At 34.6% G+C, this 19,545-nt stretch overlaps 1 protein-coding gene across 5 annotated transcripts in view; it reads right to left on the minus strand.

Annotated features, from left to right (window-relative positions):
* Positions 1–1,783: 1,783 nt before the first annotated feature.
* The window catches only part of NAALADL2 (N-acetylated alpha-linked acidic dipeptidase like 2), a 1,358,868-nt gene continuing 1,341,106 nt past the window's right edge, over positions 1,784–19,545 (minus strand). For all 5 annotated transcript variants that reach the window (XM_032340827.1, XM_032340857.1, XM_032340836.1 and 2 more), the window contains one exon: positions 1,784–5,452. In XM_032340827.1, the coding sequence (XP_032196718.1) occupies positions 5,254–5,452 (199 nt within the window). In that variant the 3' untranslated portion in view covers positions 1,784–5,253. The remainder of the gene's footprint in view (positions 5,453–19,545) is intronic.

Genomic DNA, 19,545 nt, shown 5'->3' on the forward strand with positions numbered 1-19,545 from the left:
CGAGCTTCTTAGCACTCCCAAGTATGCTAAAGTCATGTCAGTGTATATGTTCAAAGTAGAATGGAAATGTATACCTTGAAATTATGGAAATAAAGTTCTGGCTGATTAACAGATAAATATATATTGAGATGAATAGATCCTAAATACTCTGATCCCATTGCTAGAGCATCTAGAAAGAGAAAACAGGAAATTGGGTGAATATGGTGATGACCAGAAAAGGCTACATTTTAAAGATTTCTTTTCCAACTGTCCTTTCAAGTTCTTGTCACCTGTAATTCTTTTTTTTTTTTTTTTAAGATTTTATTTATTTGTTTGACACACAGAGATCACAAGTAGGCAGAGAGGTAGGCAGAGAGAGAGAGGGAGGAAAGCAGACTCCCTGCTGAGCAGAGAGCCTGATGTGGGGCTCTCAGGACCCGAGCAGAAGGCAGAGGCTTTAACCCACTGAGCCACCCAGGCGCCCCCACATGTAATTCTGAATTGCATAAAACTCACTTAACTGAAAAGTATTTATAAGTGGTTTTAAACATCTTTCAGAATAGCAGATTCTGAGGCTGTTTTAAGCCCACAATTTAAATTTATGCAAGAAATACCAATTCACTAGAAACTAGGCAGAGTATTTCTTTTCTCAAATAGCACATTGTTTGTTTAGCTTTCCCTTGGGTTACATTCATGATCTTGTGATGGAACAGTTATGTTGCTGATATATTTATTGGAATATGTGGATCCATTTCCCTTCCACTCAACACGTGGATTGGAAGTTTAAAATAATTCTTTTCTACTAGGAGAATGTGTGGCTAAGGCACATCTAAATAGCCTATTAAACCAATGAGATGACAATGTGCTACCCTCAGAGAAAGCTTAATTTTTGGAGTAATTAATTACACATTCCACAGAATGTCTCTTGAGAACATTTTTGGCTAGGTCTACTAATTTATTGTGCAAATAATTATAGTTTTTCATTGGAGGCAAAGTTGCTGATTCATTATTAGGCAGATGGTAATAGATCATTGTTTATTTTATTTTCATGCACCTATTTTTTCAGTGGGGAAATCTACTGTATGCCGTATGTGTGTGTGTGTGTGTATTTTAAAAAGTCAATTCGTTTTTCTGAATCTTTAAGGATGGTATAAAACTGTGGTTGTAAATCACAGCACCTGCTCTTCTTCTTTTTCAGCAAAATTATACAGGCATTTTGAGGAGGAAATTGTGAAATATGTGGCTCCTCCTCTCTTTTTATGTTGTTTCATTTAGTTACCATGATATTTTACAATGGTACACTTATTTTTAATGCTTTTATAGATAGCTTCTAATTTAGCTACACACGCCCACCATTGCTAGGGTGGGCCAACATCATAGGGAATGATGTAATTTGTTTCTCCAAACTCTTTAATTAAACTAGTAAAATGGCAGGCTACACAGTCTGATCAGTTGTGCAGAAATACATTAAAATTTTCAGTTACATCACGTTCTATAACCAAAAAATTCTTCTGATGTTTTCTGCAGCACTCAGTGTGAGGAACACGGGACTGAATACCAGAGAACCCAGCATGGAGACACCTCAGCCATTCTTATTAGCTGTGGAATTTTGGACAAGTCGCTCAACCAAATGTCTTCATTTCTAAAATGGGTTACTGTGGGGGTTCAGTTAGAAGAAACAAATATGTGAGAAAGTGTATAATACTGCCTGACATGCAGTAGGCACAGATGTTAGCTGTGTCTGCATCTTTTTTTTTTTTTTTTTTTTTTGAGAGATGCAATGGTTTCTCTCTGTCTCTTCTAATGGTGCCATTAACAGCAAAGTTTGGGGTCCTTCCTGTTATCGTGACTCTTTATTTTATTTGCATATATTACCAAGTAATGTTTCTCAAGACCCAGGATCAGTGTAGATTAGAGGTTCTTAAACTTAAAATTCATTGTACTTGAATATTATCTGAGCAATCTTGCTAAAGATGAGCATTCCTAGGCCTTACTCCTCCAAATCCATATTTTGGGAAATACTGATTTAGACTGCTGATTTAATACAAAGCTAAAACGTCCTCTCTTAGAAGCATTTTACTCAATGTTCTCCTTCCTGGTGTCATGTAGAGACTCTCTCCATTTCTCCCAAGTACCCAGTCTTGGTGTCCTTTTCCTGGGTTCCCTGTGGGGACAGGGAACTATAGACAGTTCCGTCTACAGTCATAGAATGAACGAACCGTTAATTAAAAGCAGTGATTCCATCCCATATAGCCTCTGGTTAAATTGCTAGTTACATAAAACACACTGGAAAAACAAAACAAAACAAAAAAACAAAACACATTTGTAGCCCTCGCACCTCAGGGAGAGAACTAGACATATTGCATGAAAAAGCAGAGAAACTTAAATTCCAGTATTTTTTAGTTTAGTGTTTTTGCTACTAACTAACCCATGGACTATATTATGTTGCTAATCACTGGCTTCACGCACTGCCTCTGATGAGAGTGACATTGCTTTCCCTGGCTAAAGGTAATTCCCTAGTGCTTAGACAGAATGTCTCAGGCTTTCTTTTCATGCACCCTCCGCTTTTCCAAAAAGGGCAGTAGCCCACGCATACCTTTCTTGAACCCAAATTTAAGTGGTGAATGTATGCCATATTTTCTTGGGAGAGTAACCATTTGTGACTCATTGTGCCCTGGCACCATTCTATAAGCGAAGGATTGCGAGAAATACCAGCCACCCAGATATCTCCGCAACAGTTTGAACCTACTATCAATTCACCAAAAACACTTGTAATTAATTTGCATAGGATTTTATTTACTTGGATTTGTTAAGGAAAAAAAATTAAAATGATATAAATTTAGAGGAACACCATAGCAGTGATGTTCTAGTTAAGAGGTTTGTTGTAGTCGAAGATCTAAAGCAGCATCTATAGAATTAGTGGACATCCGTTTTAATTATAATTTACTTTCTTCACATAATCTCTTAAATAGACTAATAAAAACACACTAGTACATAGTTAATTTTAGCTTCTTTTTCAAATAGCAAATATATAATCTAGAAGGGAGAATACATAATATTGAGATTTTTATCTATGCAATGTGGTTTACGTAGGTATACAATCTTTAGACAAAACGTACAAACATGTGTTTTGTGCTCTCGACAGTCTTACCAACTAAGGGAGTGAGTTTCCTTAGGATTTTGTTTTCAAATGATAAACTACCAAACTAATGATTATTTGCTTTTGCTTGCCTTAAATTCAGCTCCATCTTCAAAATGTCTTTTGGTTTACATTAACTTCAACTATAACAAAGAACTAGAAGGAACACATGAAAGCTTGATTAAATATGGAGGATCCTTGGGTAGAAAGCATTCTCTTATTTGGCCCTGAACAGTGTTTGTGTGTGTCTTTCCCCTCTGTTCTGCTATTGATTTCTGTGGAAGAGAAATCAGGACACTGACACTGAGGCACGCAAGAAGCTGATCCTCTTAGCTTTTCCTTGTAGATACTCCTCAACATAGGAGATATTTTCAAACAAGCACACTGGTTTCAAAAAAAAGGTGTAAGGTAGTTTCATTTGTCACTTAGAAATATGCGCACACAGGCAATTCATAGGAAAATGGATTTCTGCTTGAATTATCCAGCTAATTGCATCAACTCTCCTCTTTGCCTTGAGCATATCAACATTATGTATGATAGGAACAGCTGACCCTTATAAATCAATTAATCAATACTGATTAATTCTTTTCCCTCAGCTGTGGCTTTTCTTTAAACCAAGAGTAGGTTTACACTTATCCATAAAAACTGGAGACTTTGACATACAAGCATTGGCTGTAATGTTGCTCTGGTGGAGTATCTACAAAGGGAAGTGTGTCTGGGTGTTGTGTTAGGTGGAGACAATTCACATAAAATATACTGAGGGTACATTTCCTAAGGGGAATTGCTTTATTCAATACCAAAAGAACATTTCTAAGGATAAAGCTCAAAGTTCAAACTGTCACTGAACAGACAGAATGTTGGGCTTTTGAGGAAACAGTGGATGCTGGGGCCATTTCATGACAATGTCAGTATGAAAAACTTCATTTTCCACAGGAGAAAACTGAAGTGTGGGAAAGACACACTCTTGTAGTAACACTGTATTTTCTGCATAAAATTAGAAGCATGAATATTTGCTACACTTTCATCTTAGTCACAATGAAGGATAAAGAAGGAAAAATATCAAAAGCCTCTTCACAGAATTAAGAAGTTTTCCATTGATCAAACAACTATTTCTTTCATTGTAAGTCCTTTTTGTCAGTGGCAGAAATAGCAATTTGATGCTTTTCAAGATAGTTTGGGTTTTCAAAGAGAAACTTTGCTACTTTCCTGTGGAAATTACATGGTTTTCTGTTAAAACCGCCTTACAGGAAGGAGGTTCAGAAAAAAATACAAGAAGGAATAGCGATGCAAAATGCTTTCATTTTAGAGTAGCTGGGTTTCAGTGCTTCCAACAGAACCAACAGAAGAAGAAATCAGAAATATTTTCTCCCTCATAAGACATATATCACTCCTGAAATTTGTACAAAATCAACTGAAGCAAATTAGGGGTTTCAAAGCTAGTCACCTTATAAGTTGTTAGGAAAAAATTTGCATTTAAATTGCTCTGTGCAGCTACTTTGAGATTTTCCCCTGGAATGTTTATGGCTCTTTTTTTCATTAATACTTAAAAAATACAATTTCATAACCAGTGTATTACTACATCTAGTTGTATTACGAACAGGCACTTCATTTCATAAAATAGAAACATTCAAAGTGGTTTTGGTCGACCAATCAGTCAGTCGGAATACTTGAATTCTTCATATTGAATACTTACTAGGTGAAGTTAATCTGAAATCATATCAACTCTCCATTTCTATTCAGAAACTAGGTCATTAATAGCTTCCATTCCTATATGTTTTAACTTCCATTCCTATATGTTTTATCCCTAGGAGTGAAGATTGTCCAGAACATCTTAGAACTTTCCCCCCACATATTTTATATATACAAAAATACAGCAGATTTCTTTTTAATAGATAAATCTTAAGGATTATTTCAATAACTTGCTTTGACATATTCAGAGATGTCGATATAAGAAAATATTAAATGTGCAAAATGCTCTTTTATATGTACATTTAAAAACACGATGTCATAATAATAGCTTTAGACTTGTATAAAAAGTCACTGGGGGGAAAGTCTTCAATGTCAGAAAATCCGGTTAGATTAGAGATTTTGCTTGAGGAATTGTAAACAAACTTTTTAAAATGCTGAGAGTTTACTCAGTTCTTTCCAGCCAAGACATCCTCGAACACATCAAGTCCTGCTTTGAAGTAAACCTGAGCTGAATTAATGCTGTTCAGCACCTCGGACAGGGCTTCTTGAAGGCTCTCATTTGAGGCAAGTAACTGGCAGCGCTCCTGTGCCTCCAGGAGGATTGAAAACTGGCTTGTCTTCTCATCAAGGTGGTACAGGATATTTCTAAAGAGAAATAAGGAATGTGTAAATGTTGTAGGCACAATGCTCTTTTCATATCGGACATCATAATAACTATTTCCAAGAAACAGTGACATTTGCAGTAAATGAAGAAATTATAAAAATACCATATCATCATTTTCCAACCTCTCATGAATTGAATGCAGACATGGGTCATCAAGTTTTCTATAGTGATGAGAGATAATTAGACATTATATGCCCCCTCATGGAAGTGTACAATACTATCTGTGAAATAGAATGAAGTAGTTTTGCTGAAAAAGTTGAATCTGAATCTGATGAAGCTTCTAAATCTAATTGCTAATAAATACGGGAGACAGAGAAATACCTTAAATGATGCAATGATGTGTCATTAGCAAATGGAAACCGTGGGAAACTCTAGGACAAATCACCCTGCTTATTCCACAAATAATTGCAATAAAAAATAGGTGAAGGAAAAAACCTCCAGACTAAGGTTTGCCAACCTCGGCCTCCTTGACATTTGTGGCTGGGTGATTCTTTTGTGTGCAGTTGTCCTATGCATTAGAGGATGTTTAACAGTATCTGGCCCCCACCCACTAGACACCAGTAGCTCTCTCCTTTGGTTGTGTCATTGAATTCAGGCTGTTGTAACAGAATACCAACACTGAGTGGCTTGACCAACAAAGGTTTATTTCTCACAGTTCTTGGGCTGGAAGTCTGAGACCAAGGTGCCAGCATGGCTAGGCTCTTGGTTGGAGCCTTCTCCCTGTTTCCATTCTCACAAGTCCCTCCATGGTGCACACACACACACACACACACACACACACACACATATATATATATATATATATATATATATATAGAGAGAGAGAGAGAGAGAGAGAGAGAGAGAGAGAGAGAGAGAGACATCCTGTGTCTTCTCCTCTTTTTATAAGGGCATTTGTCCCATCATAAGGGTCGCATCTCCATGAACTCATCTAACCTTAACTAGCTCCCGAAGTCCCCACCTACAAATACCACCATGGTGGGATTAGGGGTTTAACTCATATATTTTGGGAGGATACAAACATTCAGTCCATAGAAGTTGTGAAAACCAAAAATGTCTCCAGACTGCCAAAACTGTCCCTGACAGGGCAAAATAGCCCCTGATGGACAGCTACTGCTTTAGACCAAAAGAAACATATCAAACAGTCATGAAGTATAGACTTTACCAGACTTTTAATCAAACTGTTTGAAGAATGAGAAGCAATGCAAAATTGACTACTAATTGGAGGTTTGTTAATATTAAGGAATTGTTAATATTTTAGGTGTGATGATGTTATCATCGGTATGTTTTCAAGAAGTGTCCTTATTTTCTAGAAATACATAAAGTAATATTGCAAATGAAAGATTATATCGTGTCTAAGATTTTACTTCAAAATATTTGGGAGGAAAAAGGGGAGTGGAGCCATGGACAGTACAGATCGAACAAGATTGACCATTAGTTAAAAATTATTGAAACTGGATAATAGAATGTATTATACATTCTCTCTTCTTTTGTATATATTTGATATTTAGAATACTATCTTCTCATAAGTGTGGAGTGTATATTAAATGGTGCCCTGAAATTTATCCAAATTTCTTAGAAAGAAGAATTTGGCCTTGAGCAAATCTACCGTGGTCCCTTTTATCATTAATATATAGAAAGAGATGCATTTTGGCAGAGAACTATGGATTATTACATCATTTGACTTATTCCCAGCCCAAACGAGGCGAAATTCCATGGTCTGATGAGAGAAGCAGATATAAATAATTAAAATACAGGTGCCTATCAAATTAAAAATTAAAGGTGTAGTGATAACAGATAACATGTTGCCATTGAAAAGTGTCAGAAAAAATTTCATAATAGAGAATATTTGAGCATCTTCTTGAGTCACAGATTACAAAGGTTTAGGAAAGGAAACAAGGTGGAAAGCAGAGACAGCACCCTATGCAGGAGGGATATCCAAAGGTACACATTTCTAAAATAGTTTGGTCTGCCCAGTAAATCAATGTCAGTGTTTCTGTATGAACAATGTGCAAGGCCAGCGGGCAGCTATAGAGGAGCTGGGAGAAGATATCCAGCCATCCTAGTGACCCTTCTGTACCAAGTGAAGGATGTCTCACTTTTTCTAAAAGGCGTAAGAAAGCAGTGAAAGATTTTAAGCAAAAGAGAAAGGTTATGAGATTTTATTTGGCATGATCACGTCATAATATAAAGCCTGGAGGACCACTTAGTCCAGATGAAAGGTGACAAAGATGTGAATTACACAGTGATGGTTAATTTTGAAAAGATGAAGGGCCACGGTACAGATTTAGCTACGTTATACTTTCCCTGACACTAACCTCTACTTAGAAGAGTTCTGAATTCTTGTTTTCTATCTCCTCCAAACTCCTCTACCTCAGCTTCTCCCAAACTTCCCACTTTGTATTCTGTGGTTTACGTAATCTACATAATCACTCATGCCAGAACCGTACAAGTCACCTCTTTTCCTTATGTATCTAACTGGTCTCTGACGATATGGACTTCCCCATCTTTTAAGTGTCTTTTCTTCTCTGCTATGTGACACTGCACCCTATATTTACAAGGATATGCCATGATATCATTGCTTTCACACTAGGGTTGAGGAAGACATTACTTCTTTATCAGGTCTAATTGAGGGTTGTGAATACAGGAGATCATCAGTCATGGTGATTTAATTACCTAATTTTTTATCAGGCTTAGTTCAATGATGGGAACTTAGTAGATCCTCAATCATATTGGTATAAATTATATCAATCCACTTTGTTTTGCATTTTAAGTTTTAAATATTTAAGAATAAAACTATCTTAAATTTCTGTCTTTGGAGAGAATTTTAATTTGACAATAAGTACATAGTGGGTGGCAGTAGGACAGAAGATCCTTAAACTCAGAAGCTATTTCATTGAATTTTTCAAAACAGATAATTTAAAATGAGAACTCTCCCTAATAATCCAAGATCCTTTACTTTTGTGCCTATGAGTAAACTTGGCATTATACAAATAGAGCAGAGGAAGAAAGGTACTTTCTAGATTCCAAATATTCTTGAATTCAGGTATAAAATTTGTTTTAAGAAACATATATTCCCTGAATATGGGAGGGAGAAAAACATCTTCCAAACGGAGTGGCAAGTGGATCATGTAATTCTCTGGTCACAAATTGTACTCTGAGAAAAATTTGGATCTGTTTCCACAATTAGAACACTCTTTATAAAACAGAGATTTCCCTTCTGCCACTTCCATAGTATTTATAAAATTAAAGAGATTGTCAGAAGAAGCCATTCAACCATGCTAACATAATCATGTAACCCATTATACATGTACATACATACAGTATCCATATGTACATGTTTCTATGTGTAGAAGTTTTTATTTTATTAAAATAACTTAAAATAGTGAGAATTAGTAAAATACCTCATGACAATTTCCATAAAAATTAGTTTTACTACTTTTACATCATTAAGGAGGGTAGGAAATAAACCAAATAATACAGAGGAACATTGATACAACCATGGAATTTTTCCAAATGGAGATAAAATGGCCTCAGATAGTCACATGTATTCTCCTACCTGCCACAGCCTATACAAAAGTTACTTTTTTCATCTTTACATAATCTTTTTCAATTGCCATTTTTAAAAAAGGAGTGGGTTTTTAATGTTAGGATACCTACCAAATGTGTGTGTGTGTGTGTGTGTGTGTGTGTGTGTGTGTGTGTATGATAAAGGAAAATTACTTAGTAACTGAGATCTTTGGGGATTAAAAAGTTTAAAATATATTTAATTATTCAATCAATTAAAAGTACTCTTTTATATATAAATTATACTGTTTGCAATAAGAATAACTAAATTAGTATAATAGAATAGTTTTAAGTTCTCTCCTTCTACTTTGTAAGTTTTCTGTTTAACTATAAATAGTACACCGCAAATATATTTCAAAATGTCAGAGTGCAAAAGATATTTTGAAAAGCTGTACCAAATACTTCCCATTCCTGAAAGGCATATTGTTAAGCATGCTGACAAACAAAAGTATTATAATCTTCATTATCCAGAACTGCCTCTTAAATGAGTTGAATGAGTGCAATTAATATATTATGGAGAACATGTTTAATAATTTTTATACTAGTATAGTGACCTTTCCACATTTTCAAAATCTACTGGCACAAAATACATCCCTACATATACATTGTATGGTTATTAAATGTTAAATGTTATTAATATTAAATTTAATGATAAGATATTAATAAAACATGCTTATAAAAGGTTACAAGATTAATCCCTCAGTGACAATTCATTTAATCATGAGAACAATCTCTAATATATATATCTCTAAAATTTCAGCAAAATTACTATAAAGTATCTAGAAGGGTAATAAGGTAGAAGAATTAAAAAAAATCCTTAAAAGGATGTTTAGGTCTAAAACACAAGAAATAAAATTTCTTTCTCTTTTTTTTTTTAAGTGGAAAGCAATACATGTACTTCTTAAAGACCAATGGAGTCTGTAGTGTGCCAACATTTGCTTTTTCTAAGTAGTAAGCAACACAGTAGCATACTTTTATAATGACTGTAAACAAGCCAAGTGAATAGAAATGGATCCATTTTTGGTTTGTGAAATTCCACGAGGAGCTAAACACATTTCCCTATGCTACATGATTCAAGTAGTAAGCTGTGGCAAGCTATTATGTAAGATAAACACTCATATCCATTTCTACCCAAATTGGATACAAATCAGCATAAAACTACAAATATTGAGATTCTACTAAAGATAAGTAACCAGATTCTTTCATCATAATGTAAGAGAAAACTTTCATTTTGGGGAGCTGCAGATATAGCTTAAGTTAGATGATCTTTATTGTGATAGAACTTTTTTACCTGGATAGATTGCTTTATCTTATAAACAAATTTGGGATAACAAAAATATCTTTTTTAAATTTTCATGAGAAAAATAATTTTTCCTACTGATTTCCAGAAGTAGCTCATCTTTTCCTATATGTGTGTGTGTGTGTGTGTGTGCTAAATGTGTACTGTTTTTTTAAAAGATTTTATTTATTTATTTGACAGACAGAGATCGCAAGTAGGCAGAGAGGCAGGCAGAGAGAGAGGGGGAAGCAGGCTCCCCACTGAGCATGAAGCCCAATGCAGGGCTCCATCCCAGGACCCTGGGATCACGACCCGAGCCCAAGGCAGAGGCTTAACCTTAGTTCTGAGAACTAAGAAATACATGAAAATGTATGTGATGAAATGTAAAAACATGGCTGGGCTTTGTCTTCCATTCAAATATTAAAACTAAAATACTATGAGAATACTTTTTTGAGAAAGGGTTCCAAATACAGAAATTTATTTTATATAGGTGGAAAGCTAAATAGTACACATTTAAGGGCACCTGGGTGGCTCAGTGGCTTAAAGCCTCTGCCTTTGGCTCAGGTCATGATCTCAGGGTCCTGGGATAGAGCCCCACATCGGGCTCTCGGCAGGGAGCCTGCTTCCTCCTCTCTCTCTGCCTGCCTCTCTGCCTACTTGTGATCTCTGTCAAATAAATAAATAAAAATCTTAAAAAAAAACCCATATCCTATATCAGAGTACCCAAATATGTCTTGCTTTTCTCAATGATGGGTCATATTTTTCAGCTTAAAGTAGACTGGGAATTGGCAAATAACCAGTCAAAAGTCACATGTCTGGCAGGAAAACAGGGTAGAAGGAAAGTAACAAAATACACTTGAAAAGTTTCCATGTTAGCAGTCTACCTTTTATAGCCACTAAGGAATTATATTCTTTAATGAACCATTCCTGCTCTTACACACACCTGCCTTAGTCCAGTTCAGAAAGTTACCTTGTAGAGAGAATGGACTGTGTTATTAATTCAATAAATCACCATCTTATTTGCATACACACAACATGTATCTCAGTATGGCATGTAGAGACATCAGACCTAATTAAAATATTATTTAATTGAAATCATTTTTGTAGTTATCGTGTTTAAAATAACATTAATTCCACCCTCATGCCTATCTTCCCTCATCTGTAACAATTTGGATCTTATAAATGTAATTCATACAGTCATCCTGACCCACACACAACACAAAGAGACTACTAAAAGGAAAGTGTAATACATTATTGATGACACTAATGAAATTACAACACACATCACTCATTTTAATGGGTCTGTTTCAATGACACATCACGGTGACCAGGAAAGAGCAGCGCCAAACTCAGAAACCTAATTAATAACTCCCGTAGCACCACTGAAGGAGACGAAGCATCTTTACTCAACTGACAAATCTTTCCCATTCAGCTAAGGCAAAGGCAAACTGAAGAAAATGAATTTTGAAACAAAGGGAGCTAAAGTCTTCATGAGTCATTTCCTTGTGTGTGAATTAGCAAATTAATGATGGAAACGATGACTCTCTTTCAAAATGTTCCTTCTTATATCCATAAATGGTCACAGGATGCCATCCATCTTAAACTTGAGTTAGCATTCATTATACTTCATGTTGAGAAACTTCTAAATGAAATCACAGCAAATAATAAACTATGTCTTTCAAAACTGGGTATACATGCTGCATGTGGAGGAAAAAAGTCCAGCTCAAAATTTACAATTGTGGCTACTTCTTTTTAATTATTATACTAACTGTACTCCATAGTTAACAGTGGATTTCTGTAGGTATATCAACATTAGGAAAGACCATTGACTTGGATACTATGTCCATGAGAAGTCACAAAATACATGGCTACACTACTTATAAAGCACAGATATCTTTCAACAAAATTTGAATTTGGTCTATACTTGCAAAAGCAGAATGAGAGTTAGGACCTTTGTGATAACACCGAGCCACAAATTCACTCCATAGACAATTGAGAATGAAATAATATGTGTAGATTGTTTACAAAAATGGCTTTCATTATTCCCCTCCTTCTATGCAGGCCTCCTCAAAATATGACTGTAGCTCCAATCCACCCACAAACGGAGTCTATTCCCTTGCCTGCTGATTCTGCTTTGGCCTTAATATTTGCTCTGACCAGTAGAATGTGGCTTATGTGGTAAGCCTATGCTTCAGAAGGTCTGGCACACTGCTCCTCTTTTTTTGGAAGCCTGCCAAACCACCATGTGAATGATCCTGTTAGCCTGCTGAAAAAAAGAGAACACATTGAGAGAGAGAGGAGCTGTTCAGCTCAGCGAGGCCCTTCTATACTAGCTAGCCCCCAGCCAAGTTGGCAGCCAAAGCACTGGGTGCAGAAATAAACGTAGCAGAGAGAAACCCAGCCTGGCCCAAATCAGAAGAATCACCCAGCTGAGTCCAGCCTAGATGGCCTAGACAAAATAGAGTTGTTTTAAGGTACTAAATTTGGTGGTAATTTTGAATGGGGCAATAAATGATTGATATGAATTATAGTGTTCTTCTTCCTTGTGGGAAGGGAAAGGTTAATGTTGCTATAGGAATCAGTTCTTTTTTCTCTTTTAATAGCATTAATAAATTTAATACAATGTATGCTGTGGATTTGGCTGTTTTTTAAGTGACTAGCTGAATTCAAAAGACACTCTTGAAAAATCATGCCAAACAGTCCCCCAGGATGTATGCATTACAAAGAATGTGTTTATTCATTTGAAGATTTAAAACCTGCTTGGACTATCAGGTGAAATTTTTCCACGAAAAAAAAATAAGTTAATACAATGGCATACTGGGCTTTTTGGTTTGTTTTGTTGTTGTTGTTGTTGTTGTTTTGTTTCGTTTTAATATGGATCATCTTGCTGAGGTACAGCCCAAGAAATGAACAAAAATAATTCTGCCTGTTTGCATTAAAATTACATATAAAAGACAGTAGAGGAAAGTAGAAAGACTTAACAACTATAGTCTATGTCTCAAGACTTTCCAGTCTATCTAACTATATTATTTCTCAAGAGAAGTTCCCTGAGAAGAGAATATCTTTTAAGATATTCAGGGAAGTCTCTCTTGAATGGCACAGTGCTTAATGGCTTACCTATAAACAAAAGTTATATTTCTTCACTTGAAAATTTCCCATTGAATCAAAAGGAGTCCCAGAAATCTGACCAAGAGTAACACATCCTTAGCACCTTCCACAATTTGACCATTTTTTCCTCACACTAACATAATTGTTTCCTTGTCTTAACGTCATCACTGTTTTTTTCTTTCCATCTTACTTTCCCTGTATGTATGGCTTAGACCTCAATATCTAAGGGAATTTTCTTTCTTAACTTGCTTAGAACTCATTTTCTCTTAGTATGAGAGTTTCTATCATCAGCACCTTCCAAGGACAATTTCTTTTGAATGCCCTATAGGCACTTGGCAATTAACATAAAAATACATTTCCTTTAATCTATACTCCAAATATTTGCATTTTCCCTTTCTCCATTATTCTTTCCTTACCTTCATTACCCTTAGTAAAAGCAATGCTGAGGTCACAAAACCAAACAAAATAAGTAATTCAGGTTTTTCTTCATTTATTTTTTTATTTCAGTAATGAAAGGGGTGTGAAATATTTGTTTTGAAAAGTTCACTCTAAAGGCAAAAGTTTATAATTTAGGCTGTGTCTTTAAACAAAGTGAGTAATTGAGCCAATATTGATCTTTTTGCTTATTCTACTCAACAGCCCTTATTAAACATCTAATATGAGTAAGTTGCTATGTTAGGTGCTAAAGGATAGAAAAGAGTTTAAAGTCTATGCTAAAAGCTAAGCACATAATGAATAAATTATTATTTTAATGTATATCTATATAATGCATTTAGAATGCATTCTATGGTATGAGATTATTTAATTTCCTATTTTACAAAACTTTTCACCTTATTTTATATATATATCTATATATATGTATATGTGTGTGTATATACACATATATATATGTATATATCTTAGACTGTTAGAAAATATTGGCTTTGTTATGAATTTTTTTGTGTATCTTATCTCTCTAACTATGTTATAGACTCTTTATGGGCATACAGTACAATTTCTATAAGTATTCTATCCAGTGTTCACCACATGTCTTCTGGTTTGTGGAAAAATCTCCAGGGGCAGATCCCGATAGTATCAGTTAAATTTGGTTCATCTGATTCCAATCACCATAATATTGATTCAGATAACATAGTCCTAATCAAGTCAGCATTTGGTAATTCCTTAATCAAATGGATTATTTCAACAATGGGCATATGTTGGGAATTGAATTTGAAGGGAGATTTCCTGCAGGATTCTAAGATTTAAAGACCTGCTTTTTTGAGAGAACCACTAAAAGTTAATCCCTTTTCTGCTTTTGAATAGTAACAGTTATGGATATGAAATGTGAAAATGGTACATCTCCTTTTTTCAATGGGAGGAAAGTCAGCTTTGATATGATACCATGGAAGCAGAGCTAAGAGACAGGAATGTATTCCTTGGTCATATGATAGAGATGCTGAACCTAAAATCTGCTTTTCTCTTGACTTTCAATTATGTGAGTCAAGATACTATACTACTTTGTGCAGGGTTTTATGCTACTTTCCATCAAATGTATCCAGATATAAAATAGTTTTTAATTATATCATTATTAAAAACACATAAATATTTTCCTTAATAACTATAGATATTTTTTAACTTGAAGATTTACATAATTTATTTAGCTGATGTTTGAAAATAACTTCTTTGAGGTAAAAAATGTATGGCTTTCCTTAAATAACAAGTATGTTATTTGAGATGATTTGAAAACATAGAAATTAACAGAACAATAAAGTGTATAACTTTAGCTAGGAGGAAAACTAAGTACAGAGTGACCATCTGAAGCTCTGAATGTTGATCACAAAGGTTGAAGGAATTTAATGAAGGAATCAATGTTTTAATGTAAAATTATTCTAAAAAACTAGGAGGATTACTTTTCACATTTTACAAAATTGTTACATGTTAACTTACTAAACATTCACTTTGTAAATGTGACCAAAAATGATGTTTTAAAGTAACTCTGGTGCTATTCCTTAACAGTAATTTTTTTCAAAATTTATAAGAGTATTACTATCTGTAACTATTTTTGCTAGTATAAGGAAATAAAATGCTGTGGTTTGTACCTGTAAACAAATAGATTCATATGCAGTTTACTATGCAAATTAAGAAAAAAATTAAAATCACCTAATTCTGCAGTCCTATTGTTTTCAAAATGTAATAGTGTTAGGCAAATTTCTATTATGTTGAAGTTGATTGTAAAAAAATATACATTGTAAATAAATAGTAGAAATATCTCTTCTTTGCTTAGAGAACTCAGAAAGAAGATATAATCATTTGCACTCTTAGTTGTGGGTGTCATAGGGTTGAAAATGGTTCACAGGCGCCCAACTCAAAGTCCATGTACATTTGGTTATACCAATCAAAAACTAATCATGTTTAATTTAAGAGAATATAAATTTATTGAAAATGTGTATACTGTATAACCTTATTTATATGTGGCATCTAAAAAACCCAAAAGCATAGGAAGAGAACAGATTGGTGGCTGCCAGAGGCAGCATGGGATTGGGAGGGTGTGGGAAGGGGAAAGGGTACAGGTGATCAAGAGGTACAAATTTCCATAAACTTCCAGTTATAAGGTAAATAAGTCCTGGGGATGAAATATACAGCATGATGACTATAGTTAATATTACATTGAATATTTGAAAAGTTCTAAGAGGGCAGATCTTAAATGTTCTCATCACACACACACACACATACCCAAACACACACACGAATCTGTAACTACACAAGGTAATGGATATGAACTATAGTGATTGTGATAATTGTTTTGTAATATATAAGTACATTAATTAGGTTGCGCACCTTAAACTAATACAATATTATATGTCAATTCCATTTCAATAAAACTGGAAAAATAAACATGTTAAATATGTAAAAATGTATAATACATTTAAAGTATTATATCAGTATATATCTATATATAAAATATATGTTATAATTCACAGAAGTGATGAAAAACATTTGAGACACAGGCACTAATCAAGAGAAGCTAAGTATCGCAGAGTACTTCCAAGATTCTGCTAGAGAAACAAGTTCATGTCCCTGATGTCTGTTTGACACAGTGATACCACCAGAGATTTTATCCTTACCATGGCAGCACTGCTGCTGTCTCTTAACAATGACTCAGACACTGTGAGAGTCTTGATCCACAACTAGCATGAATAATCTTGAATTGCATTTTTGCATCACTTATTTCAGATTTAAGGACCTGGGAGAGATCGTCCAATGGCCTGGCCCCTTACTCAGGAAAAAACACACAAACAAACAAAAACTATCTGGACCTATTTAACTTCTGTGTGGGGAAATGAGCATCGCTTCCTACCAAACTCATAGGAAATTCTCCTCATATGGGAAAAAAGATCTGACATTAGGCAGTAATAAATTTTAGAATATCAACCCAACAGTTATCTACTACACTAGTGATGGTAAGGGAAAGTATATTCCAACAGGATTCTCTTGGAATAATCCTCTAGATTTCTGTTCTACTTCATAGCATTTTCTTCCCTGCAATTAAAAGTTAGCAAGTGCTCTATAATATTCCAGCAGTGGTTATCGAATTAAATGTGTATAAGAATAACCTAAGGAAATTTTAGGTCTGCTGAAGAAATTAATATGCAATGGGTCTGAGATACATTAAAGGAGTCTGCATTTTTCCTACTTTTTTTTTAAACCATTTGGGAGAAACCCATACATCCTTAATATTTCCCTCCAGTGAGTTTTTAAGTAAGAGGTCTTGTGTCTTGTTTACAAACACGTTTCTTCCAGTGACATGTGCCATTATATACAAAATCACATCATTTAATTAACATTATGTAAATAATGACATATTAAATGTAAAAGAAAGTTATTCATATAACATGTGTTGGGAATGTGTTAGAAAGACTCAAGTATTAACCGATAAAATGAAAATGTTGGGTTATATGTGGAGACATCACTGAAAAGATTATCAACAAAGAGAAGGAAAAAAATACAGTGACAACAGAGGGGAAAAAATATCTGCCCCTAGATTGTTTTACAAGCAACTATTTCCTGCTCCAAAATGAGAAGACAACCTGGAAATCTTAAATGATTCATTCTTAGTGTGACTTAAACAGGAAAGTAAATCTAGAATTTAAACTCTTGGAATAGTCCTCAAAATAGTCCCTGGTCCTATATCAATGACTGGTGAAGCATTTTGGTTAAAATAAACTGCCTTTTCAATCATTGGGTTCTGATTATGTCAAATAAAAGGATGGCACCTTTTATTTGACATAATCAGAACCCATCAATGGTTCCTCAAAAAGTTGAAAATAGAGCTACCCTACGACCCAGCAATTGCACTACTGAATATTTACCCTAAAAATACAAATGTAGCATTTCGAAGGGTCACATGCACCCAAACATGCACGTTTATAGCTGCAATGTCCACAATAGCCAAACTATGGAAAGAACCTAGACGTCCATCAACAGAAGAATAGATAAAGAAGTTGTGGTATATATATACAACGGAATACTACGCAGCCATCAAAAGAAATGAAATCTTGCCATTTGCAATGACATGGATGGAACTAGAGAGTATTATGTTTAGTGAAATAAGTCAATCAGAGAAAGACAATTATCATATGATCTCCCTGATATGAGGAATTTGAGAGTGGAGGGTTTGGGGGTTAGAGAAGGAAAAAATGAAACAAGATGGGATTGGGAAGGAGACAAACCATAAGAGAATCTGAATCTTACAAAACAGACTGAAGGTAGCTTGGGGAGGGAGGTGTGGAGAGGGTGGTTGTGTTATGTACATTGGGGATGGTATGTGATACGGTGAGTGCTGAGGAATGTGTAAGCCTGAAGAATCACAGACCTGTACCCCTGGGGAAAATAATACATTATATGTTAATACAAATAATTTTTAAAAAAAGATGTGCACCTTTTTAAAAAAAAATTATTTTATTTATTTATTTGACAGAGAGACACAGCAAGAGAGGGAACACAAGCTGGGGGAGTGGGAGAGGGAGAAGCAGGCTTCCTGCAGATCAGGGAGCCCATTGTGGGGTTGCATCCCAAGACTCTGGGATCATGATCTGAACAGAAGGCATAAGCTTAATGACTGAGACACCAGGATGCCCTAGATGTGTACCTTTTAGGCAATATATAATCAAACCTTACTTCTAAAAATAGAAGACAGGTATCATTTTGAGTTCCATTTCTCATAGACTGGTGGTTGTGGCTTGAAGTGCTAAGTTGACAATGGATATGTGCCTATTTGGGACAACAAAATAAAGGAGATCTGTTATTACTTAGACTCTTATTTATAAACCCTCCTTCACTTAAGATATTTAGCCATTCTCTTGGTAATAATACATAGGTTTCTTAAAGTAATCAGTGGATGTATAAACCAAGCTATCACAAAAGAGGGAGAAAGCCATAATTATTTGGTTTTGCTAATTCACATATAATCAACTCCCATAATCCATTCTTAATTTATACTCTAACTTCCCTTGTTTCCTCATTTTCCTGTTTATTAATTTGAACTAACTGAATATTTCCTAAATTTCTCCTTTACTGGATGCTCTAGACTGTGGACTTCTGTTTGTTTAAGCAATAGTCCAATTTCTTATTAATCAATTATATTATATTTAAAGAAAACAATTAAAATTTATGTATTTTTCTTAAATAACTCTGATTCACTCTGATTCACTCTGGTATCACTCTGATATTAGTTATTTTGCAAGGTATAAATGTCACTAAAATAAAAACTAGTGTTTAAGTAATAGACTTTATTTGATGAGTTCAGTTACATTAATCTATTATCTACCTTCTTTCTTGAATCCTAATATTTAACATATACAAAAAAAAAATCACATGCAGTTCTTAACTAAACTCTTTGAACTGTGGCCCCAAATAGAGAGGAAGAAAAGTAATTTGTCCTTTGCACTGAACATCTGAATACCAATCATCTTGAAATTTTATTCCAAACATAATAAATGTTCTGGCAGACACCTTAATCCAATATTCTGAAAATATCGCTAAGTGAATTCTGAGCCATATAAAGGCAAAGACCTCTAGTAGTACAATGTGTCTAAAGTATGTAAACGGGCAATCTGTGAGAGGATTGTTCAATTCCATAAA

This window comes from Mustela erminea, chromosome 1, assembly GCF_009829155.1.
Source record: "Mustela erminea isolate mMusErm1 chromosome 1, mMusErm1.Pri, whole genome shotgun sequence".
Lineage (NCBI taxonomy): Eukaryota > Metazoa > Chordata > Mammalia > Carnivora > Mustelidae > Mustela > Mustela erminea.